Below are 14,820 nucleotides of genomic sequence, written 5' to 3' on the forward strand. Positions count from 1 at the left end.
ATTTAGACACACGTTTTGATCAACTGTCGGAAGAGGAGGAAGAGGGAGATGACACGCCTGTGGCTTCACCAAGCACACACAAGTAAAACCACCAAAGTTGTACCACCAGTATGCACATGTCCGGCCTCCACGCAATGGCGGTGTCTGGAAATTGTCCGGCACGGAAGGGCAGACGTAAAACCGCAGCATCGATTTGTTGTGTCAAGGATTGAAGGAAAAGAGGGCGTAGATCGCAGAGCAAGAGAGAAGAGTAGAAGAAGCTTGCCGGCACGAAAGCGCCTCTCCTCTCCTCTCTTTCCAGCCATCTTCAGGCAGCAATTACTCTGCCTTTTCCAGTACGTGTGTGGCCTTGATTCCCCCTCCCCCAATTTCTCTTCCCCAAGATGATCACCCACAAGGGCGAAGCCTATCTATTCTTTTCGGTTGCGGCAGTTTGTGTTTTCATCTGTTAAGGGGCACTTAAATGGAATTTATTCAGCCCCTGCTTTTCTTCCTGGGTGCGGTGATTCGATCTCTCGCTCACCCTCCATCTTCTATTTCTTGATAGGTGCTCGAGCCACAGTCGCCCTCATTTAGTCAATACGTTGCGCAACGTTAATCTCGAGGCAGCCAGCTCGCGGAAACGCAAGGCTCCATTCGGCTACTGCGAAGAAGAAGACGCAGAAGTAGAAGTGGTCTCAGTGGAGCAGAAGGAAGAAGAGCCACGAAGGAAGGCAGCGAAGAGGCAGCATCTCATCGAAAAGGAGGTAGCGACAGAAGAAGAAGCAGCCGAGGCACGCACTTCATCACCATCCCCTTCACGCGAGGCAGCTACATCGTCTCTGAAATCGAACAGCATCGATTCTTCTGCACAGATCCCCCTCGAGATCGGTCGAAAGAATGAGTCAAGACACAGGGAAGGAGAGAACGTGGCCCGCCCTCATCGGCAAGGGCGGCAAGCCTATGTCGCCGCGAGGCAAGCTCACGAAATCCGGCGGTGGCAGTAATGGAGGAGGCGAAGGTGGCGATTCGATGAACACCGAAGATTCGCCGCGTAGCGACACCACAACATCCCCTCGAGGCAGACTCCTCGATTCCCTGCAAGGGGGCGCAGGATCTTCATCTTCATCCGCAGCGGCCGCTGCGGCCAAGCCCAAGCCCGACCTGCGCGCCCGAGCACTCATGAGCCACAAGAAGATGCAGGAGCAGTTCAACCCCAAGAAGACCGCCGCCTGCGCCACCCTGTCGACCATGGCCGGCCGCCTGACGCGGGACGAGCTGGCTGGCCGCGCCGTAGTGCTCGCGCTCGACCTCGCCGAGTCCCTACACGGCCGACGCCCGACTTTGGCCGAGGTGCGGCTCATCGCCGATATGCTGCGCACGCTGCGAAGCCAGCAGCAGGCGCGAGACGGCAGCCAGCAGCACGACCGACGAACAACAACAGAAGGTGGTGGAGGAGGAGGCGACGGTGACGGCGACCACGAAGACAACGCGAAGAAGGAGAAGGAAAAGGAGAAGAAGAAGAGCAAGAAGAAGGACAAGATGGATACCAAAGAAAAGAAGGACAAGAAGACGGACAAGAAGACAGAGAAGAAAGATAAGAAAGAGAAGAAGGAGAAGAAAGAAAAGAAAAAGGAGAAGAAGCGGCGGGCGGCCGAGAGCGAAAAGGCCTCGACGACGACGACGATGACGGCCTCGACGGAGGACGGCGGCGGCGGCAGCGAGAGCGGCATCGGCAGCGGCATCACGAACGGCGCCGGGACCGTGGCGGTGTTGGGCGGGCGACTCGAATACACGGAAGAGACGAAGGGCGAGAACGAGGCCGCGCTCACGCTGGCGACGGCCGACACGCTCAAGCTCAAGGAGCTCGTACACGCCCACCTCAAACACGCGCTCTCCGCCACCCTTCCCTCTCCCGGCCGATCGCCCCGGCCCGATGACCAAGCCAAGGTGCGCACACCTGCCGCATGTTGTGTGCGTGTCGTGCCATTGTTTCGTGTCTTACGCTCCACGATCATTGTGGTCGGACACACACAGAGTCCGAGCGCCATGCCATGGGGCTACGAGATTCATGCCAAAACGGACAAGGGCGTGCGAGACGCCAACGAAGACACATACCTGGTCATTGAGGTACCCCAATATAGCTCTCTTGCGACACGCACACACGCACACACACGACACACACGATCGCGTACATACTAGTCCTGGGCCACTCACACCGTCGTACCTCTCTTTAGCATTACAACGACCTCTACGCTCTCAAGAACGCGCCGCCACAGATCTACATCGGTCTCTTCGACGGCCATTCGGGCAAGGAAGCCGCCGAGTACTGCCGGTACGAAGTGACCACCTCTTTGTCGCTGCGCGGCCTTTGTGTCGACACAAACCACGTCTGCCTTCCTCCAACGTTACCACGTCTATATAGGACGCAGCTACACATGTCGATCGCGCAGGAGCTCGACTCGATGGAAAAGGTGCACGACGAAACGGCGCTCGGAAACGCGTTTCTTCGAGCGGACAAGATCTTCACGGAGAAAGCCACGTTCATGGGTACGCGCCGTATCGTGCGGTGCGCGTCGTGCGAGGTCGTGCGGGCTGACCGTGCCGTGTGGCTGACGACGCAGGTTCGAACGACGGCTCCACGGCGATGGCCGCCCTTTTGCGGGGCGATCGACTCATCGTGGCCAACTGCGGCGATTCGCAGGGCATGCTCTGCCGAAAAACATCCACGGGCGGCACCGAACTACTATCAGTACTAACCCCCCCTCTCACGACGCAATTTTGATCGTGCCGCTTTCGCTCTTTCTTTCCCATCGCATACGTTTATTTAGTTGCTCATTCATTTTAATTCCTTCGCAGTTATGCACGACCCAAAAGCCCAACCGAGAGGACGAGAAGGAGCGGGTGAAGAACGCGGGCGGCACCGTGGTGTGGTTCCACACGTGGCGGGTCAACGGAGTGCTCGCCGTGACCCGCTCTATAGGCGACCGACTCCTGAAACACATCATCATCCCACAACCCGAGGTCCGTCCGCTTCTCCTCGTGCGACCCATGCACACGCACCACCGCCGCACACACCACACACCGCCGCACACGCGCAGGGACACTCACGACACGCATGACACAGATCCAAGTGACACAGCTGAGCCCGGACGATGAGTTCATGGTGCTGGCCACCGACGGACTGTGGGACTACATGACGGAAGAAGAGGTGGCCACCTTCATCCGGACAGCCGTGCAGACAAGGCCCAGAGAAGAGGTACCCATCGGGCGCACGGCCTTGTGTGTGTGTGTGTGGTGTGTCAGCTGGCGCGAGTCTCACTAACCAACGTCGCTCTGGTGTGCAGGTGAGTGCTGCGTTGATCGAGCACGTCGTATCGGGAAAGAACAGCAAGGACAATGTAACAGTAATCATCGTATTCTTCGACCACTCTTCCTCTTCGTCATCATCATCATCGTCTTCTTCTGCAGCTTCTTCTTCCACCTCTTCTTCCTCCTCATCCAACAGCCATCGAGACAACTGAGGAACTGCCTCTCATGCTGCCGGGGCGCCACCTCGGCGACCTTTTTGCTGCAACCATCATCATCACCATCTTCTTCACCACAGCCACATCACAGCCATCACAGCCACCACACCGCAGCCACTGTATAGACTTACTTGTGTGCATGCCTCTGGAGAGAGAGAAGCCACCGGCCAGCCCACCATCGGCCTTCCGACGGTGACGATGCGTTCTCTTCTCTCTTCTCTTCTCCGCTTTTTGTCGTCTCTTCTCTTTTGTCTCTCATATTTATTTTCTATTCTTTCTTCTCTTCTCTTCTCTGCTCTTGAGGACCTTTTCCTCCCCTGTGACCTTTGACTACAAAAAACAAATAACAAACAATTATTTGCACTTTTGTTTATTATTTTTGTTTTGCTAACGAAAATTATCAATAACAGAATGAAAAGGGAAATGAAATAACTTCCGAAAATTATAGTAGTGCTTGGGGATGGAGGAGCGGCCGTTGGCGCCGGATGAAGCGCCGGAAGAGGATGAAGGAAGATCGTCACCATCCACCACACTCCACAGCAGCCCGTCACTCGAAGATTTGCCGGAACTTCATCTGCATCTCGAAAATGAGGCGGTCCACGAACACGAGGAATGGAAGCACCACAAAGAAGTTGCATCTTCGAAGGTGGCCACCGATCGACACTCGCCCACCAGTTCATCTCTCGATGATGTTGATGATGATTACGATGACGGGCTCACCGGCGCCAGAGGCGAAGGTGAAGGTGAAGGTGACGACGGCGACGGACTGGTGTTCGAGGGCAGCAAGCTGGGCTTCGAAGCCGACGGAAACAGCGGCCGGAAGCTGAGCCATCGCCAGCTGTGCGGCCTCGCCCTCTACTGGTTCGCCCGCAGCGCCTGGTGGACCGCCTTCACCATCCTCCTCCTCCCTCTCCAGGCACGTGCGCCGTGTGTGCGGCGTGTGCGGGGGAGGCGTGTGTGCGTGTGAGGCGTGTGTCGTGTCGTGCCGTGTCGTGTGCGGTCGGATGATGATGGTGATGATTGGCGATTAGGTGTTGGAGATTGCGGGGGACGAGTACAAGGGAACGGCGGTGGGCGTGATCACACTCACCGGCGGCGTCCTCTCCCTGGTGGCCTACCCCATCGTCGGCATTCTCAGGTTCCCCTCATGTGTGTGTCGTGTGTGTCGTGTGTGTCGTGCGTGTCGTGTATCGTGCGTGTCGTGCGTGTCGTGTGTGTCGTGTGTGTCGTGTGTGTCGTTGCGTGTTGCTCAATGAACCGAAGCGCAGCGATCGAACCCAAGTGAAGAAACATCATCGGGTGCTGCCCGTGGGCCGGCGCATGCCCTACATGGTGGTCGGGGTCCCATTCATGGCCGCCTCCATGCTCGCCTTCCCCTTCCTCGAACATCAGTTCATACCCCCTCTCCCCTAACACCCACCCTTCGCACTGCACTACTCTTGATCACTTGCACCATCTAACGCGTGCGCGTGCGTGTGTGCCGTGTCGTGTGTCGTGTGCGTGTCGTGGGTACCCATGTGCAGCGGGGTAGTGTGGCTGGTGCCGTACGCGGTGGCCTACCTCTCCATTCAGCTGTTCGATGCGGTGGCCGCGGCGCCCTATCTCGCACTCGTGCCCGACATCGTTTCCCAAGCCCAGGCACGCCACACACGCCACACACGCCACACGCCACACACGCCACACGCCACACGCCACACACCTGACACGCACGCACACGCACGCACACGACACACAGTTCGGCGTGGCCTCGGGCTGGCTGGGGCTGATGAGCATGCTCGGCAACCTGGTTGGCGGCGGTACGGCCAACAACTCACCACGCATTCCAGGCGTGCGTTGCATTCTTTATTTATTTATTTATTGTGAGTCGTGCAGGCGTCCTGGGTGTCGCCTTGAACGGGCTGACCAACTACGGCGCCTTCTTCCTGCTCGCCCTCGTCCAGATCCTGGGTCTCCTCGGTACTACTCTCGACCGCACACACCACCGCACACGCCGCACACGCACGCACACACCACACACGCTGATAGCTCGTTTGCGTGCGCCCGCGTGTGCGGTCCTCAGGGACGGTGTTCAGCGTGGCCGAGCGGCCGAGCATAATCGACATCGCCGCGTTCGATCCCGACGGCGACCGCTTTTCGGGCGTGCCGCCGCCCAGCCGCCGCCTCCTCCGCCTCCTCGATTGGATCCGCGAAGCCCTCCGCCCCTTCAAAGACCCCAACTTTCGATGGGTACCCACGTGTGTCGTGTCGTGTCGTGTGGTGTCGTGTGCGTGCATGTGTGGTGTGTGTGCGTGTCGTGTGTGCGCACGCGCGTGTTCTGATATTTTTGCTCCCCCCATCTCCCAACAAAAGGTGTTCTGGACGCGTTTCCTGTTCACGGCGGGCTTTCAGATCATCATCCAGTTCCTGCAGTACTTCATGCGCGACGCGGTGCCGAGCCCGTACGAGTTCGCAGGGCTCCTCTCGCTCGACGACCCCGAGGCCGCCGTCTCCTTCTTCGTCGGCATGGTCACCCTCGGCTCCGTCGTCTCCGCCCTCCTCTCCGGTACTCGCGCCATCACCATCATTTCCGCCCACGACCCCCCAATTCTTAAGGTGGCGCGCGTGCGGCGGTGCATGCGGTGTGTGCGGTGGTGTGCGTCTTAAGGGTATTTGTCGGACAGGTACGGGCGTAAGGTGGTGGTGTACGTGGCGGGCGCCATGATGGCGCTGATCCCGCTGGTCATGATCGTCACCGACAACTTCACCATCATGATTCTCTCCGGCTTCGTCTTCGGCCTCGCCTACGGCGCCTACATCACGTACGCCCTCTTTTCTTTTCTTTTCTTTCTAATTGTTTATAACAATTATATACAATTTTAATTGTTAAATTCTGCCCCGCATTTATTTATTCGATCCTCTTTTCTAAATTATCTTTTTTACTCTTAGGGTGGATTTTGCGCTGGCGAGCGACGTGTTGCCGCGCAGCGAGAGCCACGCCACAGACCTGGGCGTATGGCACATGTCCTGGGTCCTCCCTACGGTACGCAACACACATGCAGACCACCACACGACACACACGACACACACACAGAGAGAGACTGCTTTAGTCAGTGCGTGCGTGATGCTGACGGAGCCCCACATACACGCAAATGACACCAGATGATAACACCGCCCATCGCGGGGCTGATGATCGACCTGCTGGAGCCGCACGGCGATGTGTTCCACCTGGCCCACCTGGGCTACAAGTCGGCCTTCCTCCTCGCCTCGGTCCTGCTCCTCGCCGCCGTCGTCTTCGTGCGACAGATCCGCGTCAGCAACAAGGTACCTGCAATATCGATAGTGTTACACCTTCGCCATTCACGTGATGGTGATATGTACACATCTTCTATATCTGCCAACTGGTGCATGGCGGCTATGCTATTGAACGCAGTACATACTGAGCGTGTCGGCAATTGTGTTGCACACACACACAGGTGGAGGAGCTGGGCGGGCCGGGGGTGGGCGGAGGGATTGGACAGGAGATGCGAACTCTGGCCGATCACGACCGAGCACCTTGAATTATTACTTTCCCAAACAGATTTGAAATACACACATAACTTAGCGAGCTTTTCGAATTGTGTCACATTGTTGTAATGTTTTTATGAATAATGAAAATCCAAAATAAAAATCCAAAATCAGTATTTATAAAAAGCATGGCGGTCATTGGTGCGTGGAGTGGACCGGGAGGGTGACGGCTCTGGCCAGCTCGTCGGTAAGGAAGCGGGCGGGCTTGTGGGTGGTCTGCGCCGACGCCGACCCCTTTCCGCTGCGGTAGTGTCTGGCCCTGCGCGAGTTCTTGGCCTTGCTCCGCTCGCGGAAGTTGCGCACCAGCCGCCGCTGGGCCACGCCCGTGAAGCGCGCCTCGACCTTGGGTCCGAAGCCGCGCAGCAGGTTCGAGCTGGACCCGACCGACGCGCCGCCCAGCCGCACGGCCATGCCCGTCGATCGGTGGACCAGCACCGCTTCGTACATGCCCAGCCGACGCGGCTTGCGACCGGCCGGGGCCTCGACCACGAACGGCAGCTTGACCTGCCACAGGCGCTGGTGCGTGCGCGGGTGGCGCCCGGCCGCGACCCAGGCGTCGACCTGGCTGACGACCATCTCGCAGGCCACGCAGCGTTGGGCCAAAAAGTCGGGCTGGTCGGGCTGGTCGAGCTCGAGCAGCTGGAGGCGGTACTGGTCGAGCTCGAGAGCGTAGTCGGCGCAGGCCGTGTAGAAAGCGACCCAGGCCAGCGCGCGCTCCTCCTCTTCTGCCCACTTCTTCATCTTCTCCTTCTTCTTGCTGCTGCTGTTGTAGGCCAGCACGGCGTAGAAGGAGACCATCACCTCCTTCTTCGGGTCGAGTACGTGATGCCTCTCGTTGGCTTGCACGTCGTCGTTCGCATCGTCGTGGCCTTCTTCCACCACTTCCTCCACTTCTGCTACTTCGTTGTAGAAGACCTCAGTGGGAGGCTGCGGTGGCAGCGGGGCCAAGGGGCCAGACAGGAGCCTGATGAGGTGGTCCACGTCGGCGATGGGTTCCGTCACTGCCACCACCACTTCATCTTCCCCGGCCTCCAAGAGGTGGTGGGCCACTTCGTCCAAGTCCATTCCAACGATGGCGCTCATCGCCGCCGCCGGCGTGAAGGGCTGGCCCACCACCTGCACCGCCGCCTGGTGGTAGTCGTGGTGGCCGAAGCCGTGGTGGTCGTGAGCGATGATGGCCTCCGGCGATTGGGCCTCGTCGACGGTGGCCTGCTGCTCTTCCAACAACTTGAACTGGTCGAGGGTGGAGAAGAGGGCATCGACCTCGAGCATCGACGGGTCCTCGAGTAGATGATAGTGGTGGTGATGGTCTTGAGCTACTTGCATGGCGGGGTCACTACGCGGGCGGGCCTTCTTCTTCTTCTTCTTCTTCGAGTATTATGTTGGAGGTGGAGGTGGATGAAGATACTAGACTGGGTGGTGGGTGGCCCATTTTATGTGGGTCTCACCCTGAGGGCCTGAGCAGCCTCCGCTGGCGCTGGGAAGACCCAGCAGCCCCAGCCTGCTCGTAGCCCCGCGTGAGAACCCTCAGGGACCTTGAAAACGGCCGAACACGCAAACAATCACAGCTGCCAGCCTCACCCTCAGGGTCTAGATATATTGGATAAAAATGTTGGGAATTTAGCTGCATAAATTTTCTTCAAAAGGAAAAAGTGCAACTGTGCAGTTAAACCTCTTTTCTTTTGTGTTTTCTTTTAAAAAAAGTTAGTTATGGCTCCTTGGCAGCTGCCGATGGCCTGCTGGCGACGGCCGGGCGCGGGGTCTCTTCGCTCTTGCTGCTGCTGCTGCTGCTGCTCTTGGGCGGCGACGCCGGCGCGTAGACGAGCTTCTGCTGCATCGACGCCTGCGTTGAAGGCTCCTGGAAGATGATCTTTGTCGGCCTGCAGCACAACACAACACTCGTCAGACCACTGGCACACGACACACACACGCAACATGCAACACGACACACACGACACGCGATGCGTACCGTGAAGAAGGCGGGGGAGGCGGAGCGCCGTTGGGGTGGTGGATGACGACGTGAGTGAAGCGAGCCTCCTTGACCACGCTCGTCGTGGGCTGGCCGGGAATGGCCCCTCCGCCCGGCGAGCTGCTCCTGCTCGCACCGCCGTTGGTCTCCTGCAGCTGCCTCGCCGCCGCCGACCCACTGCTCGCCACCGCCGCCGACGCAGGCCTGCACCGCACACGCGCACACAGAAAACAATCAACCACCGCACACGACACGACGTGACACGCACCGCACACACCTTATGGCACACGACACGACACGCACGACACGCGTACCTGGGCGGTTGCGGGGAGGCGGTGGAGGCAATGGGGTTCATGGAGGTGAACTGGATCGTCTTGGGCCGCGCCGGCTTGGTGGACGCGCCAGCGGCGCCGCCCGCCGACTGCTGCCCGCTGCTGCCGGGCGGGTGCGCCGCGCCGGGTGGCGGCGCCGAGAAGGACTGGGCTCCGATGCCCTGGATGCCCAGCGGCGACGAGGCCAGGAACAGGGCCGGGCCGGGCTGGACCGGCGTCGCCGGCGGGCGCGCCACCGTCGGCTTACTGACGGCTGCGGCAGAGTTGGGCGAGGAGGCGGCAGCGACGGCGGCGGCGGCGGCGGCAGCGGCGGAGACCACCGCGGGCGGGACCTGGTGCGACTGGGCGGCGAAGGACGAGGGCGTGGTCCACGTTGTGCCGGCGGATGACGAGGCGGCCGCCGATGATGACAGGGCAGCGGCCAGTGATGACGTGGCAGCGGCTGGCGTGGTCGATGACGACGAAGTGGTGGTCGTAGAGGAGGAGGAAGTTAAGGTGGCGGATGAGGTGGCGGGTCTGGCCTTGGCTTTGGCCTTCTCAAAGGCGGCCTTGCGCTTGCTGATGAGCGCGGCCCGTCGCCTCACGGTTCGCGCGGGCAGTGTCGGATCGAGCGAGAGCGGCAGCAGGTGCTTCTGCGCATACAGCGCGTTGGGCTTGGATAGCGTCTGTGTGCGGTGAGTGCGGTGAGTGCGGTGAGCGACACACGCGTGCGAGAGGAGGTCGTGGTGCTGGCGGTAGTACCGAGAGCGTCGCGTGTTGCTGGCGGTAGTAAATGTGATAGGCCAGCGCCACGTGCACGCCCGGCTTCTTCCACCGCAGGAACTCGGGCGGCTTCTGCTGAGCTCGCGTGACGTCACATGTTAGTCGACATATCAGATAAACAAAAACAAAACCTTAAAAATATGTAAATAAACAATGACACGTCAGCACGAGTGGTAGGTGGTACCGAGGAGGCGGCGGGGGCTTCGCCGGTGGTCTTCTTGGTGAGGCCGGTGAGCTCGGCCGTGGTGTGGGTGACCAGCGCCGAGGGGAAGAGCGGAGGCGGCAGGAGCTCGCCTTCGGCCTCGAGCCGCTCGGCCTCCTCGTCCGCGAGCCTGGCCTGCTCGAGGGCCAGCAGATCCGACGCCTGATCGTTGATCTCCATTTTCACTCCTGCGTTGTGTCTCAAGTAAGTGTCGTGCCATGCGTGTCGTGTCGTGTCGTGCGTGTCGTGTGCGGTGGTGGGTGTGCGCTTACCAGATTGTGGGGACGATGCGGAGGGCGAGGTGGCTCCTTGGCTGCTGAGCAGGAAGAGGCTCTGGGCGAGGCCCATCAAGGCAGCTGCGCCCTCGGCCTCGGTTTCGCCCACCGGGGGGCCGCCCGGCTTGGCTTTCGCCGCCGCTTTCGTTCTTCTGGTCGTCGGCGTCTCTTTCGCGGCAGCGGGCTTCGCTTTCGCCGGCGCTGGCTTGGCCTTGGCCGCTGCGCTCGTCCGCGGCGAAGTTCTGGTCTTGGCCACCACTGCAGCCTTCCCCTTTCCGCCCTTGGCCGCTGCACACACTCACAACACACGTCAATGTCATTGCCATCTCAGCGGCGGTGTAGAAAGAACGACGAAAGAACGAAAGAGAAGCCGTACCGGCCCCACGCTTTCGCTTTCGCGGCGTCGTGTCCTCGCTCGCCTCGCCGTCCTCCTCTTCGTTTTCTTCATCGGACGACAGCTTGCGCACCTTTCGTTTTCGCTTGCCGCGCCCGAGACCTTCGTTCTCCTCGTCGGCCGGCTGCTGCGCGGCGGGTGCCTTTTCGCCTCGCTTCTGCTTCTTCTTGTCCAAGGCTGCGATCAGCCTCAGCACGCCCTCTTCTTCTTCGCTGTCGTCGTCGTTCTTTCGTCCGCCATTCTTATTCTTCCTCGCTTTGCTTTCTTCCTCTTCCTGTTCATCGTCATCATCATTGATCACCAACCCTCCCGGTTCGTCGTCTTCACTGGGCGCGACCTCGTCGGAGTTGTGCTGCAAGGCGAAAAGAACTTTAGAACACACCACGAAGTGTGAACCCGCACAATGATCACAAGCCCCTTGAGACAACGGTGACCACAAGCAAAAAAGAAAATAAAATGAAAAACAATATTAAATATTTGAGAAATGAAGACTAGATTTGATTGCGCGCGCTTGGCATTCCGAAGGCTGTCCCTCCGTAAATAAGCAAAAGAGAAAAAACAGTACAACAGGAGGATGAAGGGGTAAGCCGTACCTTATCTATCTTCTTGGGCTTGCTGTCGGTCGCCTTGGTGGACTTGCCCTTGGTCGCTGCTGCTGCTGGCGCACCCTTCTTGCCCTTGGGCGAGGCCTTGCTCGTCTTCTGACTCTGCGCAGCCATGTCCAAATGGTGCATTCAGTGAGTCGATGTGCCAGCATTTGTCTGACAGTAGGCCGTGACTTCGAGCAAACGCCAGCGTATGCCGAGGGGATGTGATCCTCTACAGCATTGGCGTAGCAACTCGCTGCAGTACGTGAATTTGGACAATTTGAAGATCAAGTAGCGGGCGCTACAGTGATCGATTTACGATGAAAGGCGAGATGGTAAGATTCATAGGTTGTGTGGTACCTTTGCCGCTTTCCTCTTGGCTTTGGTTGGGGCGAAGAGGTCGTCGTCATCTTCTTCGGCATCCGCGAAATGAACGTGAAGCTTCCTCTTCTTGGCCGCAGGGGGCGGCTTCTTCAGCACCACCCACTGCATATCCTCGTCTCCACTACTTCCCTCAGCTGCATCTTCGTCGCCCGGCTCCTCATCTTCGACGTTCATATGAAGCAGCTCATCAAGCTCCGCCCCTTCTCCATCTCCATCCTCATCTTCGCCCTCCCCATCCAACTCCTCCAGCGTTACCAGCGCCGTAGGCCTCGTCTTGTTCTTTTTAGCTCCGATCTTGTTCGATTCCTTCGCTTTCGTTGAAGATGGCGACGCTCTGCCGCCACTGGAGGGTCCCTTGGCCTTCTTCGCCGTCGCGCCGCTGGACTTCTTCGATGCAGATTTCGAAGTGGCAGCGCTGGTGTTGTCCCTCATCTTCTTCATCGGCTGCGTCATCGTCTTCGACGGCTTATCCGCCGGTGGCGCAGCAGCGTCATCGCCTCCGTTTGGCCTCGCTCGCGTCGCTCGACTTTTAGTCGTCTTGGGTTCGGTCGTCTTCTTCACCTCTTCACCTTCGGTCGGCTCACCGTCCGTCGTCTTCTTCGAAGCCCTGCTCCGTGTTATCATGTTGCTCGCCTTTTCGCTCGAACTCGATGGTGTGGCGTTGAAAGGCGTCGAAGAGGGAAGGAGATGATGCTGTTGATATCCGCCTCTTCGCTTTCTTTCTTTCTTTTGTCTCCTCCTTCACTTCTCGCTCTTTCTCGGGCGGGTGTGGGTGGTGACGACTGAAAGAGCGAAAGCGAAAGACAATGATTTTTCGCGTTTCGCTTTTGTGGGAGGCCAGAGCCAGCGGCAAAACTCCTTTTGCCTTCAGCCTAACCGTTTTGTGAGTGATGATGCAAGCTCGATGCCACCGTCTTGCTTCTCTTCGCCTCTAAACCAAGAACTCGAGGTGAGGTGACGCCGCTTCGGAGCGGAGGGAGGTGTTGCACTTTTCCACTTCTTCTCGCGCGAACAGACAGAAGCGCACCAAGAGGCATACCAAGGGGAATACCCGACTCGGGGTTGGACTGTCATTTCCGCGTATCAAGCTTGGTGACGGTTGGGCAGTTTCATTCCCCAACCCACTACTTCCAGGATATAACTGGACACTCGCCCCTCACGCCTCTTGGCCAAACATGTTCAGACACTCCCAGCCTCTCTTCCTCCTTCCACCCCTTGCCAAGCAGACCTAACTTGAAGCTTCTGTATTGCGTGTTGTGTCACACAGCATTGATAGCAAAGGTGAAAGTGCTATTTTGGTGTTGAATGTCCCGAAATTTCGTCGAGTGGCAGGCAATGATAACCGGACCTTTATTTTTGCGCATTTCCGCCTGGCGTGATTTTTCTTTCATTACCTCAACGATTGGATTTCAAGAAGGAGGAAGCAGAGCGAACATTGGTTATTGAGAGGACATAGAGATGGCTCTTGAATTGCGGGTGGGAAACAAATACAGGCTTGGCCGAAAGATCGGCAGCGGGTCCTTCGGCGACATCTATCTAGGCACCAACATACAGACGGGCGAACAGGTTGCGATCAAATTGGTACCGCCGATCCCCTCACTTCCCTCCGTCCGCCGCACTCTTGTCGCCTAGATTTGATTTAAATGATGATCATGCTCGCCCCTTGCGACAATATCGTACACCTTTTTTTTTTGTAACAATCCCATTTAACCTCTTATCTTGGCTTTGCAGGAGAGTGTCAAGAGCAAACACCCTCAGCTTCAGTACGAGGCCAAGCTATACAAAGTGCTGGGTGGCGGCAGTACGTCATTCTTCCTCCCCCCTCTAAATTTTCAGCTCATTTTTGTTTCTCCCCCCCAATCAAAATTACATTTCATTAACGTACAAATCTGTCCATTTTGAATGCGAGTTCTTTCATCAATCTGTGCGCCATGTCTCACTCCATTTTTTTTTTCTTTGGTGGATTGGCGTAGTCGGGTTTCCGTACGTGCGATGGTTCGGGCAGGAGGGCGACTACAACGTGATGGTGATCGATCTCCTCGGACCCTCGCTCGAGGACGTCTTCAACGTGTGCCACCGCAAGTTCTCCATCAAGACCGTGCTCATGGTCGCCGACCAAATGGTACACCCCTGTCATGCCGTGTGCGTGTGTCGTGTCGTGTGTCGTGTGTCGTGTCGTGTGTCGTGTCGTGTGCTGACCACGTTGGGCTGTAGATTCGCCGCATCGAGTACGTGCATTCGAAGAACTTCATCCACCGCGACATCAAGCCCGACAACTTCCTCGTGGGCCTCGAGGCGAAGAGCAACCAGGTTAACCTCATCGGTGCGAACCCATTCCCCACTGCACACCGCACATCATCACACACACACACACAACACAACACACACACTTACGAGCGGGTCGTGGCCGATTTGTGTGCGTCCAGATTTCGGTCTGGCGAAGAAGTACAGGGACTCGCGATCGCACGTGCACATCCCCTACCGGGAGAACAAGAACCTCACCGGCACGGCCCGCTACGCCAGCATCAACACACATCTCGGCATCGGTACGCACACGACACACACGACACACACAACACACACAACACACACAACACATGCGCCACCGCCCACGCCGTTCCAACTCACATTCCCGCACGCGCGCGTGTGTTGCGTGTGTGTCGTGCGCACACAGAGCAAAGCCGAAGGGACGACCTGGAGGCCATCGGCTACGTGCTGATGTATTTTGCGCGGGGCAACCTGCCCTGGCAGGGGCTCAAGGCCACCACCAAGAAGGAAAAGTACGAACGCATCAGCGAGAAGAAGATCACCACCTCCGTCGAGCAGCTCTGCAAGGGCTTCCCCGGTACGTCGCCCCCCCCCCAAC

General features: G+C 58.3%; 5 protein-coding genes across 5 annotated transcripts in view; 3 read left to right on the plus strand and 2 right to left on the minus strand.

Annotated features, from left to right (window-relative positions):
- Positions 1 to 879: 879 nt before the first annotated feature.
- ACA1_112170 (protein phosphatase 2C domain containing protein) lies at positions 880 to 3,503 on the plus strand (the record flags this gene model as incomplete). The annotated part of the gene is made up of 8 exons (XM_004342004.1): positions 880 to 1,929; positions 2,017 to 2,109; positions 2,217 to 2,314; positions 2,405 to 2,529; positions 2,604 to 2,731; positions 2,839 to 3,003; positions 3,107 to 3,238; positions 3,327 to 3,503. The coding sequence occupies 8 exons, from the start codon at positions 880 to 882 to the stop codon at positions 3,501 to 3,503; spliced, it is 1,968 nt and encodes a 655-aa protein (XP_004342053.1).
- A 463-nt stretch (positions 3,504 to 3,966) lies between these two features.
- Positions 3,967 to 7,042, plus strand: ACA1_112180 (major facilitator subfamily transporter; the record flags this gene model as incomplete). Its single annotated transcript, XM_004342005.1, has 12 exons — positions 3,967 to 4,437; positions 4,538 to 4,644; positions 4,775 to 4,897; positions 5,030 to 5,129; positions 5,242 to 5,302; positions 5,379 to 5,462; positions 5,566 to 5,732; positions 5,856 to 6,048; positions 6,151 to 6,304; positions 6,432 to 6,525; positions 6,645 to 6,806; positions 6,959 to 7,042. The coding sequence occupies 12 exons, from the start codon at positions 3,967 to 3,969 to the stop codon at positions 7,040 to 7,042; spliced, it is 1,800 nt and encodes a 599-aa protein (XP_004342054.1).
- A 142-nt stretch (positions 7,043 to 7,184) lies between these two features.
- Positions 7,185 to 8,321, minus strand: ACA1_112190 (uncharacterized protein; the record flags this gene model as incomplete). The annotated part of the gene is made up of 1 exon (XM_004342006.1): positions 7,185 to 8,321. The coding sequence occupies one exon, from the start codon at positions 8,319 to 8,321 to the stop codon at positions 7,185 to 7,187; it is 1,137 nt and encodes a 378-aa protein (XP_004342055.1).
- A 436-nt stretch (positions 8,322 to 8,757) lies between these two features.
- ACA1_112200 (uncharacterized protein) lies at positions 8,758 to 12,407 on the minus strand (the record flags this gene model as incomplete). The annotated part of the gene is made up of 9 exons (XM_004342007.1): positions 8,758 to 8,929; positions 9,019 to 9,222; positions 9,333 to 10,015; positions 10,092 to 10,187; positions 10,297 to 10,502; positions 10,587 to 10,877; positions 10,966 to 11,335; positions 11,577 to 11,690; positions 11,931 to 12,407. The coding sequence occupies 9 exons, from the start codon at positions 12,405 to 12,407 to the stop codon at positions 8,758 to 8,760; spliced, it is 2,613 nt and encodes an 870-aa protein (XP_004342056.1).
- Positions 12,408 to 13,412: 1,005 nt separating this feature from the next.
- ACA1_112210 (protein kinase domain containing protein) overlaps positions 13,413 to 14,820 on the plus strand; it is a gene marked incomplete at both ends in the record, with an annotated part of 2,216 nt that continues 808 nt past the window's right edge. Inside the window, 6 exons of the mRNA XM_004342008.1 lie at positions 13,413 to 13,535; positions 13,686 to 13,755; positions 13,928 to 14,076; positions 14,169 to 14,277; positions 14,381 to 14,500; positions 14,629 to 14,799. Of these exons, the coding sequence (XP_004342057.1) occupies positions 13,413 to 13,535; positions 13,686 to 13,755; positions 13,928 to 14,076; positions 14,169 to 14,277; positions 14,381 to 14,500; positions 14,629 to 14,799 (742 nt within the window). The remainder of the gene's footprint in view (positions 13,536 to 13,685; positions 13,756 to 13,927; positions 14,077 to 14,168; positions 14,278 to 14,380; positions 14,501 to 14,628; positions 14,800 to 14,820) is intronic.

The sequence above is a fragment of the Acanthamoeba castellanii genome (genome assembly GCF_000313135.1).
Source record: "Acanthamoeba castellanii str. Neff unplaced genomic scaffold scf7180000084669, whole genome shotgun sequence".
NCBI classification, from domain to species: domain Eukaryota; phylum Discosea; order Longamoebia; family Acanthamoebidae; genus Acanthamoeba; species Acanthamoeba castellanii.